The sequence below is a fragment of the Malus domestica genome, chromosome 09 (assembly GCF_042453785.1).
Source record: "Malus domestica chromosome 09, GDT2T_hap1".
In the NCBI taxonomy this organism is placed as follows: domain Eukaryota; kingdom Viridiplantae; phylum Streptophyta; class Magnoliopsida; order Rosales; family Rosaceae; genus Malus; species Malus domestica.
The window spans coordinates 1392534-1415508 of NC_091669.1; the positions used below are offsets into that span (position 1 = coordinate 1392534).

Sequence of the window (22975 nt, forward strand, 5' to 3'; positions counted from 1 at the left end):
TTACCATCAAATTTAAAAAAATAAATAAAAAAATGTCTAACTTCTTTACGATGCAATTTCCTTTTGTAGTTTTCTGAGAAATCTGCCGCCCAACTTTGGCCAGTTAACGACCTTGTTGTATTTTAACTTTAAGGGTGGTGCGCAGGCCGGTGGACGTAAGAACGTAAGAATCAATGGGAAGAGACCTCATCTCATTATTCTGAATCTGATTGCCGTTTTCTTGGCGCTTCTCCTCAATTTTCTTACTTTCTCCTCCATTTGGAAGCTTCTGGTCATTAATTTTTTTCAGCTTCATCCGAAGATGCTCCCATTTGGCCCCTGTAAGGAATGAAATTGAATTTCGTGTTCAGCCATTTAAAGATTCAACTCTATGTTTCATCAATACCAATCAAGTAAGGACAGGTATGATCAAGCTTAATAAACAATTTGACAACAGTGCCCACTTGACCCTGTCCCTCCCTTCCCCAAAACCACCTCTGGTTTGGTTTATCTATAAAAAAAGAGTTGTTTGATTTGGTTCATACGAGTTGTTTGATTTGGTTCCTCAATGTTAATGTAACTCCTTATCAATAATCTATCATACAACACTAGTCCAAAACGACCAACAAGGAAAATTTCAGAGTAAACAAGGAAAATTTCAAGGTGTCAATCAACTCGACAACTAGTCCAAAACAGACTAAATTAGCTCAATTCGAGACTTCTTAAATTGAAATGGGAAAATCATAAACTCATCAATAAACATGTGTGGCTGTGAGTTTCCAACGCCACACTTAGCTGCTAAGTGTTCTAAGAGTTCACCATCAGATGGATCGAACTTCACACCAAGTGGTAAGCCAGGCCATTCCGATAAAACCTACACAAGTGGAGTTGCAGAAGTACTTAAATGAATAAAAAGCTTAACCTATAAGCTGAAAGTTTTGGACAACATATAATCATTTGCATATGAATAGAACTAAAAACCCAGCTTACATCACTGTTGTCTATAACAAAATGGCAATTCGGGCATTCACGATTTGCCCCACAGTCTTTGATTGGACACGCAGACGATTGAGAAGCATTCTTCACTTTGTTTGCAAGTCCTCTGCTGTTAATCAGCCAAGCCCTACAGAAACATTACACCATAAGCCACAAAATTTCATCACAGAAGCAATTTTATCTAGAATCTAAAGAAGCTATGACCAACAGAAAAAACAACCGAACCCAAATTATCATCCATTTCACATTCCCAGTACAATTGAAGAGGGCGAAAACTGAAATGGGTTTCTCAGGAAAAACACACAAATTCACAAGAGAATTAACAAAAACGCTGAATCAAATATCAATCAAGCATCCGTATAGTCATATTTAACTACAGAAAGTAAAATTAAAATATCAATCAAGCATCCGTAATGAATCAAATATCATTACACATTACAGAGCTAGATTGAATATTCCTGTTTAATGGGTTCCCCCCAAAATTAAAATTTAAATACAAATCTAGCATCTGAACACTTCAAAAAGCAAACAACTTTCGAAACAGTATTTTCATCCGAATAAAACCCAGAGACCAAAAACTAAACAAGAATAAATTATATGGGTTGACGAAGCTGGGAAAATCTGTATAGAGGTTTCTCAGCTCCCAATCAAAAGAAAGTTTCCAGAATTTCGTTTATTATTTTTTAATAATTGCTATATTAAATAATTATATTGTCCGCCCATATTTTCAAATTGAGTAAATTGTAGCTATGGTCCCTGAACTTTACTCAAATTGGAGCAATGGTCCTTCAACTAAAAATCCATTACCATTGGTCCTTCAACTCATTAAAACGTGCAGCTATGGTCCCTCAACTAAAAATCCATTACCTTTGGTCCCTTAATTTTAATTCAACTGGAGAAATGGTCCCTTAACTTTATCCCAATTGTAGCTATGGTCCTTCAAACATAACTCGGTTTGACAAATTTTTTTAAGTAGTTGACGAAAATGACCATAATTACACACTTTGATGAGTTGAGGGACCCTAATTAAATAAATGGTTATTCCAACATAACATATTTTGACAAAATTTTGAAGAAATTAATGAAAAGGACTATAGCTACATATTTTGATAAGTTGAGGGACCAATGGTAATGGATTTTTAGTTGAGGGACTATTACTCCAATTTGAGTAAAGTTCAGGGATCATTGCTACAATTTACTCTTTCAAATTTTCATCACTGACGAGTGAAAGGGCTCTCACCTTGCCATTTCTTCGAGGTCGGAGACGATGTTTCAACCAAGCGCATTCCGATTTATAGATAGAGAGAGAGAGAGAGAGAGAGAGAGGGAGGGAGGGAGAGGGGTCCCTTTCTGCACTGGATTAAGTTAAGAGCAACTCCACCCATAGAGCCCTCCCCCTGGCAATCCACTATTCAATCCACCCTATTGAACAGTAACTGCCTTAAATGAATAGTAATTACCATTAATGAACAGTAATTGCCATTTACATCTCCACCCTTGGAACCCTCTCCCCTGGCAATAAGCAATAAAAATAATAGTTTTTTATGTTTGTTTAAATAATAAAAAATTACAAAAGCTATATATATCTCTCTCTCTCTCACACAAAAAAAATACAAAAATACAAAACCCTCGGGCCACAGGCCCGTCGACTCCCCACCCCCCTTTCACTCGACCTCCCACCCTCACTCGGGCCCTTCCTCGCTGGATTTGCTCCCACCGGCCCGAGGGCCCTTTCTCCTCGCCTGACGCCCGAGCAACCAGCAAGGCTGGAGTTGCTCTAAAGTAGCTAGAGACAGAGTGCGTGTGTGTGAGCGGGAAAATCCAGCTTCGGACCCAACGAGCCGTTACCTACAAGCCTCAGGTTCGGGTACAGAGTCTTTGGTCGATAAGAAGGCGGACCCACCGCCATAGGCTGTCTCAGTGGGGTCTGGGGTTGACGAAACCTAAGTCCGAGGCTGAGGTTCGGAGAGAACGAAGGTGTCCTGTCGTGCTTTTGGTGGGGGTTCGAACACCGAGTAAAGTGTAATTATGGTATTTTTTCTGTCGGACTTGCTGACTGACTACCGTGCTCCCCAAGCTACATACAGAAACGTTTTGGAGACTTTTGTGGATTCTCGATTTTGCCCCTCGATATTGATGTGACTCGACTGTTTGTCTTGGGCAGAAAGTAGGCTTGGTAAATATAATAACATATATATATATATATATATTTAATGAGAGACATCAACTGTCGTTGTAGTATAGTGGTAAGTATTCCCGCCTGTCACGCGGGTGACCCGGGTTCGATCCCCGGCAACGGCGATTTTTTGAGCTTTTCTCCTTCCTTTTATTTTTTAATTTTTTATTTTTACATAACTTTTGGTTTGTAAACTTTGTGTACTGGATTTAAAGGGTATCTGCGGTCATCTTCACAGTCCGGAAGGAAGACCACGTCCATTATTTGTAAGAGAGTTTGAACTCGACATCGATGGTTGAGATCGAGATTACGAAATGCTCAGAAGAGATTTTATTGAACAGGAGCGAAGGCTTTTGGATGAACCCCTTAATTTTACAACGTCAATACATCACAGCAACCCAACTCCACAACTCTTAAAAATTCCTTTCCATTTGATCTCAATCAAACCAAACTAAACCTAACGACTATCCGAATTTCAACAGTAACATCAGACCGTAGGCCGCTAAATGAAAAATTACTTTTTTTCCCTACAAGTAGTTGTCTACTAATATTTCGGGGGGTGCCTTATTGAGCTTTCCTAAGAGAGTAATTAGTAAACATTTGGAAGGTAAAGATTACAGCTTGCAGGATCAATAACACTGGCTAAAGCAGGAGAAAAAACCTTTAGGTTTGTCTTCCATGTGCGTGTTGGATTTAGGGGTTTCACCCGAGTCGTTGTGAGTAACCATCAAAGAACTAGTACCAGGCGACTCTGGTGGGAGTACAGCGTTCTCAGATTTGAATATCCGTTGAGGGATAGCGGGTGCTGGTGCCGAAATAGTAGAGAGGTAACGCAGCAGCATCTGTATAATTTGGGTGAAGTTGGGCCGGTCATTGGGATCCTCTTTCCAACATGAAGTTACAATCAACGCCAAATCCTTGGGGAGGCTATCAGCACTCGGCCTCACATTCTGAAACAATTCGTATAACCTCATATTACGAAGCTTAAAAAGTACCAAGTTATGAATAAGATTATTGTGGTATTTTGTTACCTTAAAAGCAGCTGCATACGCAGCTTGTAAATTCGACATGCCTTCGAAAGGCAGCTTGTTATGGATGAGTTCCCACAATACAATTGCAAAGCTGTAAGCGTCCACCTTATGATTGTAATGCTTCTTTTCTCCATGTCGTAATGTAACTGTGCTGTAAAGCTGCCACCAAATACAAAGGTGGAAGATTAATTTGCTGATACCAAACAAAAATTAATTTGCTGATATCAAACACACTCACAAGACATATGAGAAACAAATTCTCAACCTTTGAATGACCGAGTTAAGTACCGTACCTCAGGAGCCATCCACCGGTATGTCCCAGTTTCGGCGGTCATCATCTCTGTCAATGACTCTTCTCTTGCTAAGCCAAAGTCTGCAAGTTTGACTGTTTTTTGGTCGGCAGTCAAGATCAGATTCTCTGGGAAAAGGACAGGATAAAAGTGTAAGATTGTGGAACAAACCCTGTTTTCGGAAATAAGCTTCGCCCTAACAATAGTTGCAATTCGTTTTGTGATGCTGAAGTTATCTCTGCTACGGAAGTCTTCAATCATGCTGAATACTAAACTATCAGCGACTAACACTAAATAGCAATCCTTCGGATTTCCATATTTGAGACATGCTTACACATAGACTTCACTTTAATCCTTCTCGGTTCTTCTATGTAGGCGTTCCCTTCTTGACTCTCCTAACGTCGAGCTAAGTGACTTCGTTCAAAGGTCAACCCTTATGTTAAACAATGAACTAAACCACATACCAGGTTTCAGGTCACAGTGAATGATACCGTGGGAGTGTAAGCACTCCATAGCACGAGCAATATCAAGCGCAAACCCAACTGCCATGCACGTGTCCAAGCACCTTGGCCGCATACTGAACAAGTATTTGCGCAAAGTTCCGCCTAGAAGAAGCTCAGTCACTATGACCATGACAGGTTCTTTGCAGGCACCAATGAACTGGTAATACAAAGTTAAAAATCCCCCATCAGATATCGCAAATACGCCTATTTAGTAATCAAAAATACTTATCGAAAACTAGACAACAACCTTCACTAAGTTTTTGTGCTGCACTTTCGACATCATTGCCACTTCCCTCGCAAACCGCGCTTCTCTCTTGGCAATCTCCTCGATGAACAATTTTTACAGCAACATTTTGATTCTTATATCTAGAACAAACAAAACACAACAAACAAACAGATTGACAACACAACAGAACAGAACATCATCGTTGTAACTCGACAAGAAAAACACATATTCGGCATCGTAAACACCATAAATGCCCAACACCAAAGCAAGTTTTGATCTTTGATTAGTTCTGCTAAAACCCAACTCAATTTTGCATTTATGTTTAACAATATACAAGAGATAATAATAAATTGCTAAACTTGAGAGACCAGAAATTCAGAATCTAAGACAAAACAAACACAGAGGTTGTACTGAGGTTGACTTACTTTCCTTCGTACACTTTGGCAAGCGCGCCTTCCCCAATCCTCGGACCAACAAAAAGATGCTTTGGATCGATCAGCCACTTGGCGTCCAAATCGAAATCCGCAACTGAGTAAACCCCATTACCAGATCCCATAATTTTCCCTCTCTAAACTTCTAAAACAAGAACAACATACACTGACTAATTAACCAAACAAAGGGTACCCTTTATTTGTAGGACTACATTTGAAGTAAAGATGGAAGCTTTGGTCTGGATAAAAATGGAAAAAAAAGTAATAAAGTAAGGAGACTTTGTATGATTGAAGAGGGAGAAAGATGAAGACTTTCTATTTCTATAATAAAAGGACATGCTTGGTACTGTAGGTTTCGGAAAACAGACCCATCCCCAGGATCACGGTTGAGGATCCTACAAATCTAGGATGTGCCTTTTGTTTGGGGGGCAAAGAATAAAAACCCAGAGGCACCCACCAACAACCCTACAATATAAAAATGGCCACTGATGAAAGCTCTATCAGTGGGAGTGGATTAGATTTATTATTGGGAATTGGGGAGAGAGAGGAAATCGGAAGAAGAGCAAGCAGATAGAGTTGAGCAAGGCAGAGGAGGATGAAACTGAGAGGATCTAGATGGAGATTTGGGAACTTGGTGGCGGCGACGGTGGCGGTGGGTGAGTGGGAAGTGAGTTCAGTTGAGATTAATTTATTGGCCTTCTCCGCGTGTGGAATATTAGGGCCCGTTTGTTTGACAGGATTAGGGAGGACTGGACTGGACTAGACTACAGTCCCTTGTTTGGTCTGCACCAGGATTAGGTTTAATGGGATTAGGTCTGACTCGCTAGGATTAAACCCCTCACTAGGAGTTCTAAGCGAAGCACCCCGATCACCCTCGGACTTGTAAGACCTCCTGCGCTCCTGCGAGAGAGAACCTCGCTCAACCTCGATCCTCAACGTGCTCCCTCCTTGCCCTGCTCCCTCATCGTCGTCCTCCTCATCGTCGTCCTCTTCATCATCATCTCTGCGTCTTGCTCGCCCTCAACTCCATCCTGCTCGCCCTCATCTGGTAAACTTCGTATCCGACATTATATTTTTTTTTGCAGATCGTGATATTACTGGGCTTTATTTGATTTAGGTGTTTTGAGTTTGAGAAATTTTGAATTATAGACCTCTGCACTTGAACAAATTAGGTTTTTGATTTTTAGGGTCAAATTGAGATTAGAATTTGGGGTTTTCACATTTTATGCCATTTTGAGTACCAAAATGATGATAATCATCACGAAATTGCTGCTGTAAACTTCGAACGCCACTGTTACTTTTTGGGTATGTTTCTGTCCTACTTTTACCCAGTTTGAATATGTATTCATAGTTGTCGGATTAAAACGTATATGTGGTTTTTGGGAAGTGATGAGTAAAATGGCTAGAATTTTAGGAAGCTTTGCGCTTCTGGTTTTCATCGGATAGAGGGAACACGAAGAGGGAGAGGAAAAGAGAAAATATTAAGTTTAATTGTAATTTTAAATTTGTTTTTATAGTGTTAGTGGAGGAACCCATCTGTAGTATTTTAAGAGAAGATGAGAAGATGTAAACTGCTGGACATCCTTAGCATTTCCCATGTTCTTTATTAATTTGAGAGTGATCCTGTGAATAATTTTGGCTTTTAGATTTGTTTGAATCTTTTTCTGATTCAACTTGCAGGTTTAGTATCATTTTACAGCTTTCTACAACTCTTTGTTCTTTCTCTCTTCCTTTATGGTTAGACAGCATCGAATATCTATCAGTAATCATGTCCAGACTGACTGCGTTCATACAACTTGTGCTGTTTAACTAATGAATATAATTTCGGAACTAATATGCCATGCCTAGATGATTGAAGTGAGTATCTTAGATGAATCATCCATGATTGATGTGAGTATCTTAGATGAATCTATCCACCTTGGGAACTTGCAAGAGTTGAGTTCAAGATGTCCGGATGCTTTTTCGTATATAACCAAGGTCTAAAACACAGCCTTAACCTTATTCTTAAAAGGAGGTTTGTTTTTTGTATGTCACTAAGTTAACTGCATAAATCCAAATATCAAGACCAAAACAAATCATAGGGTTACATGATTTCTTCCAAATTAATGCCAACATATTGTTCAGCAACGGGGAGATTCTGGGGCCTTGCTTGACCAGCCACATTAGATAAATCTCAATACAATCTATGCATGCATGCTTAGTTGTAACCAGATTCTTACCAGGCCACTGATGGCGTAATTTCATTTGAAGATTACAATAAATGATATAAGATTTAAGGAATTCACAAAAGTCATGTGAAAATAAAAGGTGCTGGATTTCCCTTTGAAGGATATGAAATTACTTGATGTTAGAATTGAGGTTTTACAGTTAGTCAGAGGTTTACGATCAGATCTGTATAATGTGTTTTAGCATCCTTTTGTTGTTTGGCAAGCAATTCACGTGCGTAGTTTCCGGTGTTTGTTTCATATTTAGAAGCTTGTTTGAGTTCGATGTCTCTATTTTTTTGTCGAAGAGTTCGATGTCTGTATATCATGTAGAAAAGTGATTCCTTTTTTCTTTTGGATGTCTGACCTTGTAAACTTCCGAATCTATTTTTCCGTATTCTTCTTATTGTTCTTCTATCCCTATCTAAAGCTTTATCCCCAAACTGTTTCTTCATTTGGACAGACCTATGTAACTGTTGGTAATAGATTTCTGATTTGTCTTTAGAATTGCATCCTAAGTGGTGGTTACAAGTTACGACTTCCCTGATTGACTTCGTATGAACAAAGTCATGCGGAGTTTAACGATTTTTCGTATTGTATAATGCTTCACGTGGATGTATTAGTATACCGTCATGCTTTGGTATCATTCTCTAGTGTCATATTCTAACTAAAAGTAAATGATGTGGCCAATTGCATACTAGACATACCTCGGAATTGCTGGAATGACCTCCTTGCAGCTTACAGGGGATGTGGAGGGAGAGTCCATGTTAGATACGTTGTTAGTGATATGCATGCAGACTTCATCCAGACTGAATGTGACTGCTTAACCTTGGTTGCTTCCACCCTTCCACTTACACTTAGGTCAATGTGATTTCTCCCACTTACCATCGAATCGAATTGAAATTTTAATGCTTTATGCATGGATACTAGACAAAGGCATAAACAGTGGCACTGATGGATTTGCTATGCTCTTCACTTGAAATTGGTGTGCGTGATCTTCTAGCAATAACTTATGAACAATTGGTATTTGTGAATAATTTTTGAATTGCAGATGCTTGTCATTTACTGATAGATAATCAAAAGAAGGGTGACATTTGATAGTCTATTTCCAATTTGGATGTCTAATTATCCATCACGGAACTGTCAAGGGGCACTTGGCTGATAACTTTCACAGTCCAAAGATGGTCTGCGCTGAAATGTCAGCTGCTTAGCCTCTCTCTCCATCTGCTTCATTATGTTGTCCTCTTTGCCTGCATGTTTAACGTACAAGCAGAGTACAAACAAGGGACTTTTAGAAAAGTTAACCCTTTCTTTAGCACATTAAGGCCTTGTTTAATTTGGTGGCATATTGGTTTGATGTCCGTGTGTGTGTGTGTGTCTATTCTGCACATTTGTTTGATGTCCGTGTGTGTGTGTATTCTGCACATTTGGTTAAACAGAGGTTTACGGTTATCTACTTGGTTTATAACCATGATATTACATTGTGAATGTTTTGTACTGTGTGATGTTGATGCTGAAATATTATGTGATTGTTGGTTGCAGAGAAGAGGAGCATAAACGGAAGGCTAAGGCTAAGGCTACTGGATTTTGTAAATTATGGAGATCTACTTTGGAATGCTATACTATAGTTCACTGGCATTTTGTAAAATATCCTGGATGAAAGTTTAGTGAATGATGTTTTAAGAGTCAATGCAAAGATTGACTTGTCACAAGTATCTTCTTATGTACTTGTATTTGTTGAAGTTGCATGTATTGGGCACTATTCTTTTTCTTATTTTGGGTGATAGAGTTTAAATCAAGTTACATTTGCAAATTAAACTCAACTATTTATAAATAGTATGTCCCAACTATAGTATGCCCCAATTCTATTAGCAGGTAATAGAAACAAAACAATTGTCCTCTTTTTTTAAGATTCATAATATACATGGCAAAAATATGCTCCAATTAACCCATATCATGAGATTTGTAGCATTACTCTATTACACAATGGCAAAAATTTGTAGTCCTACTCTAAGCAAACACAAATCTGGTGAACAATACTGTTTTTATTATCCTGCTTCTTAGTCCGACACTACACCAAACGCTTCACTAAGTTAGTCCAACTTAGTCTAGTCTAAGCCAGTCCAGCTTAGTCCCTGCAGCTAGTCCAGTCCGAGACAATCCGGCGCAACAAACGCACCCTTACTGTCTTTTCTTCTGGATCCAGAGATAAACTTGTCTCTGTCAGAGAATAGTGTGTTTCCTTTGTTTTTCTTCCTTTCTAATTCATTTTCCCTTATTTATACTAGCAACCGTAAAAATTTATAAGAAGAGAAAATGTAAAATGATTTCTATTTTTTTTTTATGATATTCAAATGATTTTGCGTCGCTGAATGAGACTGTTCATATATTTGACTACTAGTTCTGAATAAATATTTTTTTACTAAAAGTTTACAAGGTAACTGATATGGTTATTTGGTTATAAAACTTTCAGAAAAAAAAAATAAAAGTATTTTGTGTGTAATTTACTATATTCTACGTAGCTTTTAATTTATTTAAGTTAATTTGGTCATCTCACTCTCTTTTAATTGATTAAGAGAATTTCGTTGATAGGTAGTTTAGATTATAATAAAATAAAATAATTACTAAATAAATAGTTTTTTTTTTAATTATATGATATTATGTACATTAAGTGGTGGAGGGAATAAGTACAATGAGACAGTCATAATAATTTGGTTCGAATTCATTTTGACGAGAATCGAACTTAAGATTTCTTATTTATGAGATATTTTTCAATTTACTAGAAACACGTTGTAATAATACAATTGGTCAGAAACACGTTGTAATAATAATTTATTATGACACTTAATGTATCGAGTTATGTTCAATGTTCACAACACACTAAACAAAATTTCCTCACTTACAAGTTAAAAAGGAATACTATTAAATCATAATACTAAGTAACTATTAAATAACTAATTTATATATTTGATTTGTAAAAGTTTAGGGGAAAGGAAATCTAATCCATCAAGGTTAGGACATATCATAAGTCTCCTTGAGAACTTACACAAGAAGTATTAGTCTTTTTTTTTTGTTTTTACATATCGCGCATCAAAAATGGTTTGCAATGGAACTCAAACATAGACCTTACAACTCAACTAATCCTTGTTGGAAAATACACATATATTTGAGCAATCTTTTAATTAATTTAAACTAAATTATTGAGCCAAAACTCAATGCAATAATAAGCACATTGTTTTAATCAAATTAGCTATATATACGATATAAAACGTCTATTTATATCATCGATTCTAAGATTTGATAAAGAGAATATTTTCAAGATGAGCATAAACATAGAACACGTACACACTGCTCTACGAAATTAATCAAGAACAATTCCGCAAAAAAATGGAAGATATGTGACTTTTATTTATTTCATAGATTCTATGAAGGATAAGAAAATGTTGTCGGAGAAAAAGAAAGGTAAACGGGCGATAAGAAGACGAATACAACACAATGATACAATTGGGGCTTCCAGAAAGTGCCCTTTTGATAGCCACTAAGGCCAAAAACCCATCACAATAATTGAATTACCATTGTCTTATTAGAAAGTAAAACACATTACTTTGGCGTTTTTTAAACTTGAATGTGACAAATATGACATAGACAATAAGGATGTGTGACTTAGATATCAGGTTGGAGGAAAATGGACTGAAGTACAAAGGTTAAGGCAAATAGATATGTGAGAGGTATTGCACGAGTTCGATGTCAAATTATTATGACATATTTTATCGCGATTCTTATAAGAGATTTTTCAATATGCTGAAAACACAACTCGATACATCAAGTGTCATCACACAAGTGATTGGATACTTGAAAAAAATAAAATTCAACCACTTGTATGATGATACTTGATGTACCACGTTGTATTCTGGCACGCTGAAAAGTTGTCTGTCTCCTAGTTCAAATCTACTGCTCTTTATTTTAAAGGAAAATTAATGAAAATTGCTTGAAAAATTTGAGTTTTAACGATAAGAACAAAATAAAGGGTAAAGTTAATAGTACTAGGATTGACTTTTTAGTGTAAAAATATGATTTTTCGTTAAAGTGAACAGTACCGGGAGCTTTTCGTTAAAGTTCCCTTATTTTAAACACGTCTTTGGATTCATTAAAAGACAAAAAGACATGCTAATATTTTGATCCCAGTATGCAAGAATTAACCATACCATATACTTAGAAATACCAAGAATCCCGCTGCAAATCAACTGTAAGTCAAATATTACCAACGAAACAAAAGAAGGAATTGCACAATTCATTTGGTGATTAGGCGAACTAACAACAACAACAAATATAAAAAATAACGAGTCAATAATTTAAACACTAAACTAAATGATCCTTACGAAGATGTGGGTTGTTGAAGAGTTGGATCATCACTTTCCTTAACTATATCAAACAACATACTCCATATGGCTCTTGCAATCGTTGTTTTACCTATACCGTCCATACTTTAAATTCCAATTATTTGAACATCAGGTGAACCTCTAACATCTAAGTATTTAGTACTTAATTCTTGCACGCGAAAAGCTATTCCAACTGAGTGCTTGGCTTCTTTTAAGTTTGTGGTTTTCAGTAGTCTCCTAATGTCTTCAACAATTTTCTCGATAAACAATCATTCATGTCTCGCAGTTAAAATTCAAAATTATACAAAAGTAAGATTCATCATGCAACTGCAAGATTTATTTCAACTAAATGCCTCATTCATCATGATTAGATATTTTGGTAGTGAAAATGTTTTGAATAAATTAGATTTGATCGGGATGATTAGTTTAGTTCAATTCAGCCGTGGTTCAGCCGTGTTTCCAAAATGCATTGTAACCATATTAGTTAAACTCAGTTAGATTGCTCCTGAACTATAAGAAGGTGTTTGTTTGCCCTCACTAAACCATATTATAGCTTTTAGTCATACAAATAGAAATCCATTAGAATTAGTATATGGGTTTGACATACGAAGGATTCGTCCTTCACGCATTACCAATGCTCATCTCCTTATTTTTGGTGGATTAGTGAGTCTTAGAAGCTAATACAAGACATTGGAATTAAATTTAGAGGAAGAATTAAAATACCTGTCCGCCGTGGTTTTAAGATTCCGGCCACACAAATCTGCAGAAGCCTTAAGATCCTTCTCCACTGCTCGACCTCATCTGGATCTTCATCCCTTTCATGCTAACAAAGTTAAAAGAATAAGGTAAAGTGAGACACCTAATAAAAGTTTAGGTGGTAAAGTGAACAAATCATCATATAGAGTAAAGTAGAATTTTGTGTACATAAGTGTCATAGAAATGCCTTTAGTATTTTGTACATATAGAAAATAAATAGGGTTAATTACATCGATGTTCCTTGAATTTGTCATTTATCTTCATTTTCGTTCTTAAACATTTTATTTGTTTTATGTGATCTTCAAACTCGCTATCGCATGACTTTTTTTATATATCCTTTTCGTCGACTTCATCTATTTTTTTGTTAAGTAGAGATGATAAATTTAAAATTCATCCCACAACCTGAAAAATGGGAAAATGGAGGTGGGTGTACAAAATTCTTGCCATGCCCTCTATATTTAACAGAAAAATAAGTTTTTTTGGGTCAAAAAATAGATTTTGTTAGATTAGCCACCGACAGAGTTTGAACTCACACTTTCGTACAAGAGTTTAACTTCTTTCCACCACTATAGTAAAAGGCCACTTGCAACAAAAAAATAAATTGAGTTAACGGATATAATTGAATTACCACATGATAGAGTTTGAGAACCACAATAAGAAAAAAAAAAAAAAAACTATTCTAGAACGAAAGTAAAATTCATGACAACAATGTTGTATATCTGAAAAATAGTTCAAGCAGATTAAGATGTTAGCACAGAGTCATTTATCTAGTTTATTGAACAAACAACGAGGACATCAATGCCGTTTTTTCTGTTTCGAAATTCATAAACAACAAAATTGAGATTTCTTTCACAAAAATTACCATAAATTTTGACAAAATTGACGGTTGAATTATAAATCCAGCAGGCAAATCGAAAACAATCACATGAGCTTAGAACACACCACATCAACATTTAGCAAGAAGTCTCATAAGAGATCCCAATCAAGATAAAATCATTCAACAGTTTATTACATTTCATTCATTTAAGAGCATGGTTCGAAGGATTATTTAATTGACGTTATAACATCTTTCTACAAAGAAAAAATGAAAAAATAAATATGGCGTTGACACTCGTGGCAAAACCCGACATGGATTTAAGTACGTTTCAACCTGACCTTCTGTAAAAGCTGTAGGCCACAGCCACTGTTGCCACTGCTCCAACCACGGCAGCAGCTGCGAGAACGTCGCTTTGCTCCCAGTTCCCTATCAAACTTGATAGCTTCTGTAAGCCATCCTTCCTAGCACACGACTCTGTGGTTTCTTTCGGCTTTTTATCCTCACTTCCACCGTCCTCCTCCAAACTTACTTCTTTGCAGTATGTAAATCCATCACTATTAGCACTCTGGCAATAGCCTGAAAAGTTCTCATTATTCTCAATTTGATTGCCCTTTTCTTGGTGAATCTGATTGCCATTTTCTTGTGGCTTATCCTCGATTTTCTTATTTTCTTCTCCATTTGGAAGCTCCCGGTCATTAATTTCTTCAGCTTCATCAGAAGATGCTCCCATTTGGCCCCTGTAAGGAATGAAATTGAATTTCGTGTTCAACTATTTAAAGATTCAACTCTAAGTTTCGTCAATAGCAATTGAGTAAGAATAGGTATGATCAAGCTAATAAACAAATCACAACAACAATACAAATCAGAAACATATACAGGGTAATGCAGTTATATCTAGTTCTTTTGTGCTTTCTCCACAAAAGTTCCTCCATGTTAATGCAACTCTATATCAATTAATCTATCATACAAGACAAGACATAATCAACAATTGAAAAATATGACAACACTAGCTTTCGTCCAGTGAAATTTTCATCCAAAGACAGTAGGCAAAACCAAAAATGTACAAACCTCCAACGTCGTTCTATAATCTCTCCCTTCCCAATATGCTCATCAAGCAATTCCGGCACATAACCAGGACTGACGAATGGATACCTGCAATTAATAATACATAATATTCAAACTCCTTCATCGATCCCAATACGATAAATTTTAAATTGTTATGATCCGGATATTACCAATGGTATGTCATGCTTCCATCTGGGTCGTAGGTCGTGAATATTCCAGCATAGTTGTGGCCTTCAAGGTGAAAGCAAGCAGTAACAAATACCTGATTCGTCAATCCTCGCAGCTCAAACTCTTCTTTCAACTTATCAATGCGAACACGTGCGCTATCACGATTCCATTCCTCTTGACTCATATGTGTGTATACAAATATAAGGGCAAATACATGGGGGCCAGTCAACGGCTCTTGCACTCTCGAAGCCCATGGTCTATCATTCACAAGGACATCATCAACAAAGCTGTCCACATCCGACTCTTTCAAGCCCCTTTGATCAACAAACAAAAACAACCCCAGGATCATAAAAAGGGATTTACAAGAAACAATAACCTAACACTCTTTACTTTCTTGTAAGGCAAGGAATTAGTGTAAGGCAATGAATTAGTCGTAAACTGAGTCATTAAATTCAATTTCGATCTAATTTCAGAAGCTAACACGTATTTAATTATCTATTTAGTTTAGTACATTCAGCACAATCTCGTAATCAAAAGAGAAGTCGAAACAGAAATTACTTTAGTCTAAACTAGGAAAATAAATTGCACTGCTCATGTTGGTTATTGAATGGGCCCTCGATTATGAATTAATTACGGTTTGCCATTGTGTGTGTTAGTGTGGGCCGTGCTTAACAGCTGGGTTGGGCTACCGCAGTTGGGCCCAGGGTGCAGCTGTCACGAGTTTTGGGCTGGGTTTCACTGAAAGATCAAATGACTCTTTTGCCCCCTTCATTTTTAATCTAACGGCCACCATTTGGGGCGTTTTTGTTCTGCAATTCGGTGTGGTGCTAGTTAAGGAGATCGCGTGTGGTGCTCGTCAAGGAGATCGCGCAGAGAGGCAGAGAGGCAGAGGGTGACATCGAGTTTAGGGTTTGCACAGTGAGAGACAAAAGTGTTGATGGGAAGGGTTGGGGGTGGACAGAGGGTTGATGGGAAGGGTAGGAGCTAGAGAGGGGGGGGTGGGGGTGAGGGTGGGTTCTGTCCACTGACGTTGGTTGCAGAGAGAGAGAAAGATGGGAACGGGTACAGAGAGAAAGAGTGAGTCTTTATTGAGTTTCAGAACTTTCCTCTCTGATTTTCTGATTATTTTCTCAATTGGGCTTATTTCTTACCAATTTCCTTTGAGATTTATGCATGTGTGTTTGTTAATGCTCTGTTTCTTCGTTTTTACAGGAAATGGAATTGCTCTCTTCCTCTTCTTGGCAACCATGTATGCCCTCTCTCTCTCTCAAATTCTTTCATTAGGGGTCTAAGGTGATGCCTTTTTGCCTAAAATATCATTTTGTTAAATGGCTTATGATATTTTGATTCTCTGCACATTCTGCGTAGTTCAAAAAGCAAAATCTCTCTCTCTCTCTCTCTCTCTCTCTCTCTCTCTTTTCCTTTTTGTGGCTAAAGATCATGTCTTTTGTGTCATAAATTTGTTTTTGTTACATGGGGTTCTGTATATCTTTTGGATAATCAAAAAGCTTGAATGTTTACTAGGTTTCTTTAAATTTCTTTGAATTCTACCTTGTGATTTTGGTTTAGAAATGTGTAGAATTACATTTATGAGGATCATAAGGAAGAGAAGCACATATCAGTTCTTAGGCATTCCATACGTAATGACTATGCTTAACTGCCTACTCCCACTTGGAATGCTGCTTTGCCTCTCTCTCTCTCTCTCTCTCCCCCCCCTTCTGCTGTGTATTGCCTAATTAGTTATTTACATTTGTTTATTTGTCTCTGTAAAGCTTTCATGCTTGGATTTTAAATGTATGATTCAATTAGAAACCTTTATAATGTTGATGTTATAGAACATTCAACAGATATATATTCAACATTAGGTAGCTCTGGCAAAATCATATAGACTAAGATTTGGTAATATATGGAGGTGAGAGTGAATCTGCCTTGCTTGCCATGATATAGGCTTGCAATGATGGCTTTCTCTTTGTAGTACTACATTCTACTCTTACATGCTAACATCAGAAAGCAGACTAAGATAGATCCAAACCCAATTTTATTAATTAAAGTTAACGGAAAGAAAATGATTTATGCATGCCTTTGTTTATTTGTCACTTGATTTTGGTTTAGGTTGACCATAGCTAAAACATCCAAGACTTGCCTAACACCTAATTTGACGAAGACCGTATCCTTTTTAGCCTTTAGGTGTGTGTTTGCTAGCTAGATGGGTGGTGGGTGAGTCTTGGATGTTATCTTGGATGTCTTGATTATTTTGGTGGGCGAGTCTTGGATGTTTTGGTTCTGTCTTCTTCAACTCTTATATCTTCCCTTTTTCTGAATTTTCTTTATTTCTTATCCTTTAAACTTTGTATTTTTTTTTAAATATATATATTTTTTGGTGATGCAGATAGATGAACATGTTCAAGGGGAAATCATGAACCACAGATCACTGCATCTGAATATTGTTTGATTCCAAGAGGTCAGTGATCGTAAACTTTTTCATTTTGTATTTTAAGAATGAATTTGGCAAGTTGTGTTTGAATTTTGTATAAGTATCTGCTGAGGGTGGGTGGATGAAGACAGAACACACTAAATTTGGCCTCTGGTGTGCTTAAACTGGTACGGGGGATGGTTAGAACTTTGAGCGCGGAATGCAGTAGGACTAAAAGGAAATGCCCTACCCACCGGGGCAATCCACCACTTGCAGAATTGTTGTCAAAATAACTCTGCTAAAAATATGATCTATACTTCCTGCACTTTGTTTTACTGTGAAGTTGAAATAGTCTTTAGAGTGGCTTATTTGTGATAATCGATAAATAGGTTTGTGTTTAAGACTTGAGAGTAGTGCGGTGTCTTTCTTGCTGGTTCTGCTCACACCACCTCATCTAGCCATTGTGATGGAGTACACGGCTGGGTGAGAACTCTTCGAGAGAATATGCAGTGCTAGCAGATTTAGTGAGGATGAGATAAAGTAGTTTCAAATGCAGAGAAAATTTCATTGGAAATGATTTTAGTGTAGAGTCTCAAATATGGGATCTCTGAATGTCCCCTGAAATGGAATCCATCTCGATTTTCGTCTAGTTTCAGATAGGGAAAGTTAGGTCTGAAGCATTTTTACATAAATAGTCAGTCATAATATAACTAAAACTTACATACTTTTTCAATTTAATTGTTGTTTTGCATCAGGCAAGGTTTTTCATCCAGCAGTTGATATCAAGAGTTAGTTGCTGTCATTTGATGGTATGTAAATCCTATAAATTCGGATTAAAATTAAAGCAACTATAGAACAAAAACCTCAAGAAATCAACGCGAGTTTACCTGTATTTGATCATTTGTGGGAAAATCAACACATCGCCGTCGGAAAACTCAGTTCCTTCGCGTCCTTCAATTACTGTCAACAACGTCTATCAAAAACCAAGAAAAAAGTGAGTAATGGAGTCGGCTCAACACCAGAACTCAGTAGCTCCAGGAAATAAGAAACGGTAAGAAAAAGCAATCAGAAACCCCGACGAATTGAGCTGGAAAATGGACCTTAAAGGTGATGTCGTTCTTGCGAGCTTTGAGAGCAGATGCGAAGATTTTAGGGAGTGGATCGGACTCATAGCCTTTGATGCGCCATGGCCAGGCCTCGAGGGTCTTGTAGCAGAGGAAAACGTGGCGATAGTATGACAGTGTATCGTCATCAGTGTCTTCATCAGACTCATATGACACAGTAGTGTCTTCATCAGACTCATATGACATAGTCTCATAGTTGTCCCAATTAGTACGATCATCGGACAAATCCCATTTTACAATATCCACTCCAGTTTTGTTCACCTTAATAATTGTATTATCTAGTCCATAAAATTGTGCTTGTACAAGAACCATGTCGCCGCCTTTCAAATTGAGCTTCTTGTTTGAAAGATTTCCCAACCAAAGATAATATTCATGGGAAGCAGTTACGGTGGCCTCAATTGGCCAGATACGAAAATTAGTTTGCTGGGTACGATTAACAACATCAATGGTTAGAAACCCACTAGAGTCGGAGTTGTCCGAAGAATAAACGATGCCCAAAGCCAACCCTCCTATATAATCAATACATGGCGGCACTTTAAATTTGACAGTTTCATCCTCTCTCGCGACATAGGCTAACCGCTTCGGAATATCATTTCTAGAGAGAAAAATTCCACCAAATGCATTTTTCTACAACATGGGGTGCAAAGTTAGTAAAAGCAACAATACAAAAAGCAGAGAGAGAGAGAGAGAGAGAGAGAGAGAGAGAGAGAGAGAGAGAGAGAGAGAGAGAGAGAGAGAGTACCATACCGTTTGGAGGTTCTCCTTAAAAGTATCAGTGAGACTGGTACACCCTTCCATATAAATTGAATCCATGTAGTCCAATGAGTTCTCCAAGTTTGGAATATCTTTGAGTTTGCGGCAGTCTTTCAGTTGCAAGTGTTTCATTTTCGACATCTCTGAAAAGTCGGACACTATTTCCAGTGCAGTGCAGTAATTCGCTTCCAATACACATAAACTGTTGGGCAAATCTGGGATTGCCTGAAGGTTTGTGCAATGATTTAGACATAAACTCCAAAGCTGAGAAAGACCACTGAGAATGGGTAGCCTATTAAAACCATTCCCACCTAGATCTAAAATTTTTAAAGAAGATAGACTCCCAATTATTTCGAGAAGGGCACCATCTGTTATATTGCAGTCGCTGAGATGTAATTCCTCAATCATCTTCAGTTGTGCTAAAAAATGGTAACCCCCACACAAACCCTTACAGTCTCTGATGGTCAAGTACCGGAGATGTGGGAGTTTTGAAAAGTTTGGTAATTCAGTCAGGTTACGGCAGTGTACAAGAACGAGAAACTTCAACTTCTTAGGTAACTGTTACTCAAAAAGAGAAAACAATAATAAAAATCCAAATAAATAAAAGAGAGAATGCATGACGATGACTGATGTTGATATTTACAAGGACATTGATAGTTATATTGTACCAAGTCTGAATCCTCCCAAACTCGTACGATCTTGCTGGACCACAGTTCCATATAAACTAGGTTTCGTTGATCAAAATCTGCTGGTATGGCTTCAAGAGGAAATCCAATCCAATACAATAATCTTAACTCCTTGGAAAGATGTTTGTAGCTTCCAGTCAGCTTTACATTTCCCAGCCAGAGAATTCTCAGTCGCCACATCTTGTTAAATGCTTCCGTACTGAAGCTTTGCTCGTCATCAGAATGTTCTGGCAAAAATAATTCTAGTCCTTCAACTGCTTCTGTTCCCTGTTAGAGATATAAAAAAAAAACAAGAAAAGGATAATATTCACACGAAGCAGAGTTGTGAATCGGATGAATGAACTACTAAAAAGGTAGGGCATACAACATAATTATTTATTTTCTCTTTCAAATTACCCAGTGGATGAAAGCCTTTTCTTTTCTTCTTTTTCTTCGAATATACTATGTATGTCATACACTATATATATACAGGATATGCTTATATACTTCTCTTTTTTCATATGTACTTAACATCTCTTTTATTGCAAAAGTACTTACAGATTCGTTCCATAGCACACTTTTTGCATCTTCCATATGCCACAATCGACTACGTTTTCCCAGTTCCACAGGAGATTCTGCCCGCACAATTTCTCTTCCCATATCTCGAATCAAATCATGCATCCTCAATGCTCCCCCTTTATCAATATATAAGAGACATCGATCACAAAGTGTGGTAATTTCTGCTTCTACAGAAAAATGACTACAACCATCCAATATTGTCGTGACCACACTTATAGACACTCCAATAAAGAAATTAGATATGTCAAGGAACACACCCTTCACATGATCGTCACGTAACCCATCGTAGCTTAATTTAAGTGTTTGATGAATTTTTCCATCTGGAATATTTCTTAATTTATTCAATGTACTTTTCCATATGCTTTTACTCTTTTTCGTAGCCAACAAACGGCCAACAACTTCAAGAGCTAGGGGCAATCCTCCACAATAATCAACAACATCTCTTGCGAGTTCAATATATTCTTCATCGGGACAATCATTTCCAAAGGCATGCCAACTAAGAAGCTTAAGAGCTTCATCATCAGTCATTCCTTGTGCTTTATACCTTTTATCCACCTTTTGTATATTCAGCACTTGTTCATCTCTTGTCGTTATAATAATCCTACTCCCTGGACCAAACGAGTCATGTGCTATTGCCAATTTATCTAATTGGTCCGCATCATCTATGTCATCAACCACGACAAGTACCTTCATGCTTCCAAGTCTTTTCTCTATCTCCTTGGTTCCTTCAGCAACATTGCTTACCTTAATGTCAGGCCGTTTCAAAATATCTCCAAGAAGTTGTTCTTGCAGACTAACCATATTTTTCTTGTTACTCCTCACCTCTTCAAGGTAACATTGACTACTGAAACTATGACCATATTTGCTACAAATGGCTTTGGCAAGTGTTGTTTTACCTATACCGCCTGTACCCCAAATTCCAATTATTTGAACATCAGGTGAACCTCCAACGTCTAAGTATTCAGTGCTGAATTCTTGCACGCGAAAAGCTATTCCAACTGAGTGCTTGGCTTTTAAGTCTACGGGTTTCAATATTCCCTTGATGTCCCCAGTAATTTTCTCGATAAACACTCCTTCACGCCTACAAGTAGAAATTCCAAATTACGAGAGCCATACTAAATGCCTTAATCATCATGCCTTTATATTTACATATTGAAACAGATTGGAATAAATTGTGATTTACTGAGCTCAATTCAACCACGTATTTAATCTTCGATTATAACGTGAATAACCAATTGGACTACTACACAATTGTAGCTTTCAGTTATATAATTAAGAATCCATTACAATTGGTATTTTAATTTGATAAAGTGTGGAGCATTTGTCCTTCACACACCTATAAAAAACAATCACTTCCTTAATTTTGACGGAAATTCTTATGCAAATGCTCTACAACAATAACAACAACAAAGCCTTTTCCCACTAAGTGGGGTCGATAAATAAATGATGCAAATGCTCTACCTTTTATAAAATTCATATGCCAATTCTAATAAATTTTTATGCAGTGACCAAAATTACAGTTCTATCATAGTTCACGGACCAACGATCCAATTTTTCTTATAACTTATAAAATCAGATTCAATGCCTTAATTATAATATCTTAATTTTGGTTGATTAGTGAAATATGGCGATATGAAATTTGAAGTAAACAAAAAAGTATACCCGTCGGCCGTGGTTTTGAGGTTCCAGCCGGCCAAATCTGCAGAAGCCTTAAGATCCTCTCTCCACTGCTTGACCACATTTGGATCTTCATCCTTTTCATGCTTCTGAAATGCTTCCCCAAAACTATCTTTCTGTTTCCTGACTTGAGAAGGGTCAACGTCGTAGAATATTGGACACACTATTTTCCCCTCTTGATTTTTTAGGCACCTCATGATCTTCGACAGCTCCCTCAGGCACCATCGGGACTCGGCGTACCTCTTTGAGAAGACGATGACGGCGATTCTCGACCCTTCGATTTCTTGGTCAAGTTCCCTCTGTATGTTTTCCCCCCTTCTGAGCTGTGTGTCTATAAATGTGTTAATTCCGGCATTGCGTAATGCAATGAAGAGGTGGTCTGTGAAGGTATTGCGGGTGTCTTCACCTCTAAAGCTCAGGAACACCTCGTACTTCCAGCGGTTTGAGCTCCGCGAGGAAGACGAAGAGGCGGCAGCGGCGGCTCCATGGTCGGAGCTGCTGGCATCCATTGCAGCCTGTAGAAGTGCAGCTTGACTTTCAAATAACCAAAGTCAATCTTTCCCAAGCTTCCCGAGTGTAGGCGACCCTATTAAATTTTTTGCATAGGGCAATGATGTCACTGCCGTGTCGATAACGCGTGAGTGGTATTCCTCCCACAATTTAATTTGTATAAATGTTACCATCAAATTTTAAAAAAATAAATCGTATAACTGCTTTACGATGCAATTTCCTTTCTTTTGTAG

General features: G+C 37.5%; 1 protein-coding gene, 2 long non-coding RNA genes, 1 other non-coding gene and 1 pseudogene across 6 annotated transcripts; 3 read left to right on the plus strand and 2 right to left on the minus strand.

Moving 5' to 3' along the window:
- Positions 1-142: 142 nt before the first annotated feature.
- LOC108174127 (disease resistance protein RUN1-like) lies at positions 143-22884 on the minus strand. Of its 3 annotated transcripts, none has more exons than XM_070805297.1 (9): positions 22218-22884; positions 20535-21636; positions 19980-20264; positions 19306-19869; positions 18535-19185; positions 18322-18407; positions 15024-15278; positions 14857-14940; positions 13924-14525 (listed from the first exon to the last, which is right to left on the minus strand). In XM_070805297.1, the coding sequence occupies exons 1-9, from the start codon at positions 22739-22741 to the stop codon at positions 14117-14119; spliced, it is 3960 nt and encodes a 1319-aa protein (XP_070661398.1). In that variant the 5' UTR covers positions 22742-22884; the 3' UTR covers positions 13924-14116. The 3 variants fall into 3 exon arrangements, with proteins under 3 accessions (XP_070661399.1, XP_070661398.1, XP_028963538.2); XM_029107705.2 differs by having other exon boundaries at positions 15024-15335; XM_070805298.1 differs by lacking the exons at positions 13924-14525; positions 14857-14940; positions 15024-15278 and adding an exon at positions 143-318.
- Positions 3205-3276, plus strand: TRNAD-GUC (transfer RNA aspartic acid (anticodon GUC)). Its single transcript has one exon. It is a non-coding gene; the product is annotated as a tRNA-Asp (tRNA).
- Positions 3576-5894, minus strand: LOC103411327 (serine/threonine-protein kinase STY13-like; annotated as a pseudogene).
- Positions 6588-9610, plus strand: LOC139188151 (uncharacterized). Its single transcript, XR_011571366.1, has 2 exons — positions 6588-6680; positions 9379-9610. It is a non-coding gene; the product is annotated as an uncharacterized lncRNA (long non-coding RNA).
- Positions 17386-18372, plus strand: LOC139188152 (uncharacterized). The gene is made up of 2 exons (XR_011571368.1): positions 17386-17482; positions 18190-18372. It is a non-coding gene; the product is annotated as an uncharacterized lncRNA (long non-coding RNA).
- Positions 22885-22975: the final 91 nt, after the last annotated feature.

Bases quoted from the DNA above. Each gene is read 5' to 3' on its own strand.
- LOC108174127 (XM_029107705.2), bottom strand. From the start codon at position 22,741: ATGGATGCCAGCAGCTCCGACCATGGAGCCGCCGCTGCCGCCTCTTCG. The intron at 20,265-20,534 runs GTAAGTACTTTT...TATCTCTAACAG, and splicing joins GTGTGCTATGGAACGAATCT to GGAACAGAAGCAGTTGAAGG. The intron at 14,526-14,856 runs GTTTGTACATTT...CATTCCTTACAG, and splicing joins ATTATAGAACGACGTTGGAG to GGGCCAAATGGGAGCATCTT.